The sequence below is a fragment of the Macrobrachium nipponense genome, chromosome 18, assembly GCF_015104395.2.
Source record: "Macrobrachium nipponense isolate FS-2020 chromosome 18, ASM1510439v2, whole genome shotgun sequence".
Taxonomy (NCBI): domain Eukaryota; kingdom Metazoa; phylum Arthropoda; class Malacostraca; order Decapoda; family Palaemonidae; genus Macrobrachium; species Macrobrachium nipponense.
In genome coordinates this window covers 85,201,989-85,204,216 of record NC_087211.1, presented here as the reverse complement: position 1 = coordinate 85,204,216, position 2,228 = coordinate 85,201,989, and the positions used below count along the sequence as shown (strand labels likewise).

The window sequence follows — 2,228 nt, the reverse complement described above, 5'->3', positions numbered from 1 at the left end:
GACAAAATACGCAGGAGTATAATTCCTTGCTGGCTTAACTTGTTAACTGGGCTAGACGGCGTATAATGTGCATTCAACGTGGTGTTTCCTAACTTTTATGTGGTTTACATGACGTCTACTTATAAGATTTTAAATAGTCTGAATACCATCTACTTAAAATCTTGAAAGCAGTCTACATGGCGTGACTTACAAGTTTTTGTGTCTGACTAATTAAAGGATCACTGGCATCGTGACAACTCAGGTCATTGAAGCCGACAAGTTTTTTGTGTGGTCTAAAAGTTTGTAACTTGAGTTTTTGTGTGGTCGGCAAGTTTCCAACACGTAGGAGTTTTATGAAAAATTTGTCACAAACCCACATATAGCTGTTTATTTAGCAAACACATCATATCTAAAACATGTGCCACAGAGTTGTAGTTAGCATATAACTCGTGTGACAGTTTAGTGCAAGAGTCCAATATCACCTCTGTCTCTAGCCCAAATGGCATAGGTTCCATAAGTTTAAATCCTGGACAGTGCTGAATTACTTATCAAACAATATGCTTTGGGTGTATGTGTGTTATAATTCCCCTTGGGTGTAAGTTATTCTTTGGGTATATAGTGAATTCGTACGTACTGACAAAATCTCTATAAAGTTTTTAATACGTAACTGTATATAAAAATTTGGGAACTTTCATAACCTTAACTTCATATATATAGTCTACCCTAACCTGCCTTCCCTACAGTAAACTATCCAAACCTACCTACCTTACTGTAAAACATGCTATGTGTTAACCAAATTTGTATAGCACAGGCTAGACATAAGTATAGGCATAATCTTTCAAAGCATGACATATCACTTTTCTCCAAAATTTATTTTAACCTGATCAAACAATTTAATAAGATGGTGACAGGAGCTTATGTGAAGCATTAAGCTGTTAAAACTTCAAATCAAATTAGTAATAAATATTGAAAAATTTACCATAAAACAAGCAAATTTCAATCTTGATGTCATGGCCTAATCAAGGGGGCTTTGATAACTCCCAAACACCACAGAATTTACCTTAAATGTACTATAAATCCTACTGGGTCAAGGAAGGGCTGGGCTGAAGAGGCAGGGGTAAAGTATCTTCAGGCAGGATAGTATCAAGTTAAATTATGAAATTAGACATACAATGTACATGTTAAAATATGGTTTCTCTATTGTATGGCAAATGCAACTGCACAGCAGTTTTCCAACCAATTTATCAAATTAGCATAGCTTAACTTTAATTGGTCAAGTGAATGAAATGAAGTCTGAGGCTCTGGCAACAATCCCAGTCTGATTGAATACCTGTGCATAACTACACTGCCAAGAAGTGTTGATTTTATTCTCTTAAACCACATATTATAAACTGCTTATTAAAATGGAAAAGAGGTGTTGGAGTTTCTTGGAAGCCTTTCTATTTGTCTGACTTCAACCATTTCTCCCCCTTTTCTACTCTACCCAGGCAGGAACTGTTGCCTTGGCTTGCCCAGTACTGGTAGCCTACAGGGTAACCTAATCAATGGCCTCCAGTTATTCTGAAGGATTATTAAGTGAGAATGTACCCTGTCTACACTACCATGACCAAAACTTGCCAAAAGTAACCAAATCAATTAGGCTATCCTTCCTCTTACCCTGTAAACTACATACCCTGGAGTACCTTAACCAGTTTACTGCCCTAACCATACATATGATAGAACTCGTCTAACAACATCTAATAAATGCATTCTAGCCAGGATAGAATGGTTATCACCAAGGCTAGCTATAGTTTAACATGGGATATAACCTAGACACCTCAGGAAGGATAATCTTATCTTGCCTGGACTACTTCAACCAATTAGGTGGGAATAGGCTACTTACACCTGGTTCCATAGTCACTGTTCCCCTGAAGGATCCATAAAGACACGGAAACTGCATTATTTTACCGCATATTGCTCCTACTTTTAACATTTTCTCACCACGTACGCACACAACTTCAAAACTTCTGGGTAAACGTCAGCAACAGCTGGGATATTGACATGTAGTCATCTGGTTCGGTAAGTAAACATGGGCGCGTTCTATTGATGACAAACACCTGTTGGTGATCGAGATCCTGTTAGCGTTTTCATTATAACTACGACATATTTACTTATTATATACACAGATTCCTACATTAAAAGTATTGAATATATATCTTATTATAATAAATTACATTCTTTGTACAAATATTAATGAAACATTCCTATCA

At 36.6% G+C, this 2,228-nt stretch overlaps 1 protein-coding gene across 1 annotated transcript in view; it reads right to left on the bottom strand.

Annotated features, from left to right (window-relative positions):
• Window positions 1-1,995, bottom strand: part of LOC135196870 (uncharacterized) — a 74,296-nt gene extending 72,301 nt beyond the window's left edge. The window contains exon 1 of the mRNA XM_064223648.1: window positions 1,927-1,995. Coding sequence (XP_064079718.1) covers window positions 1,927-1,951 — 25 coding nt within the window. The 5' untranslated portion in view covers window positions 1,952-1,995. The remainder of the gene's footprint in view (window positions 1-1,926) is intronic.
• Between the last annotated feature and the right edge of the window lie 233 nt (window positions 1,996-2,228).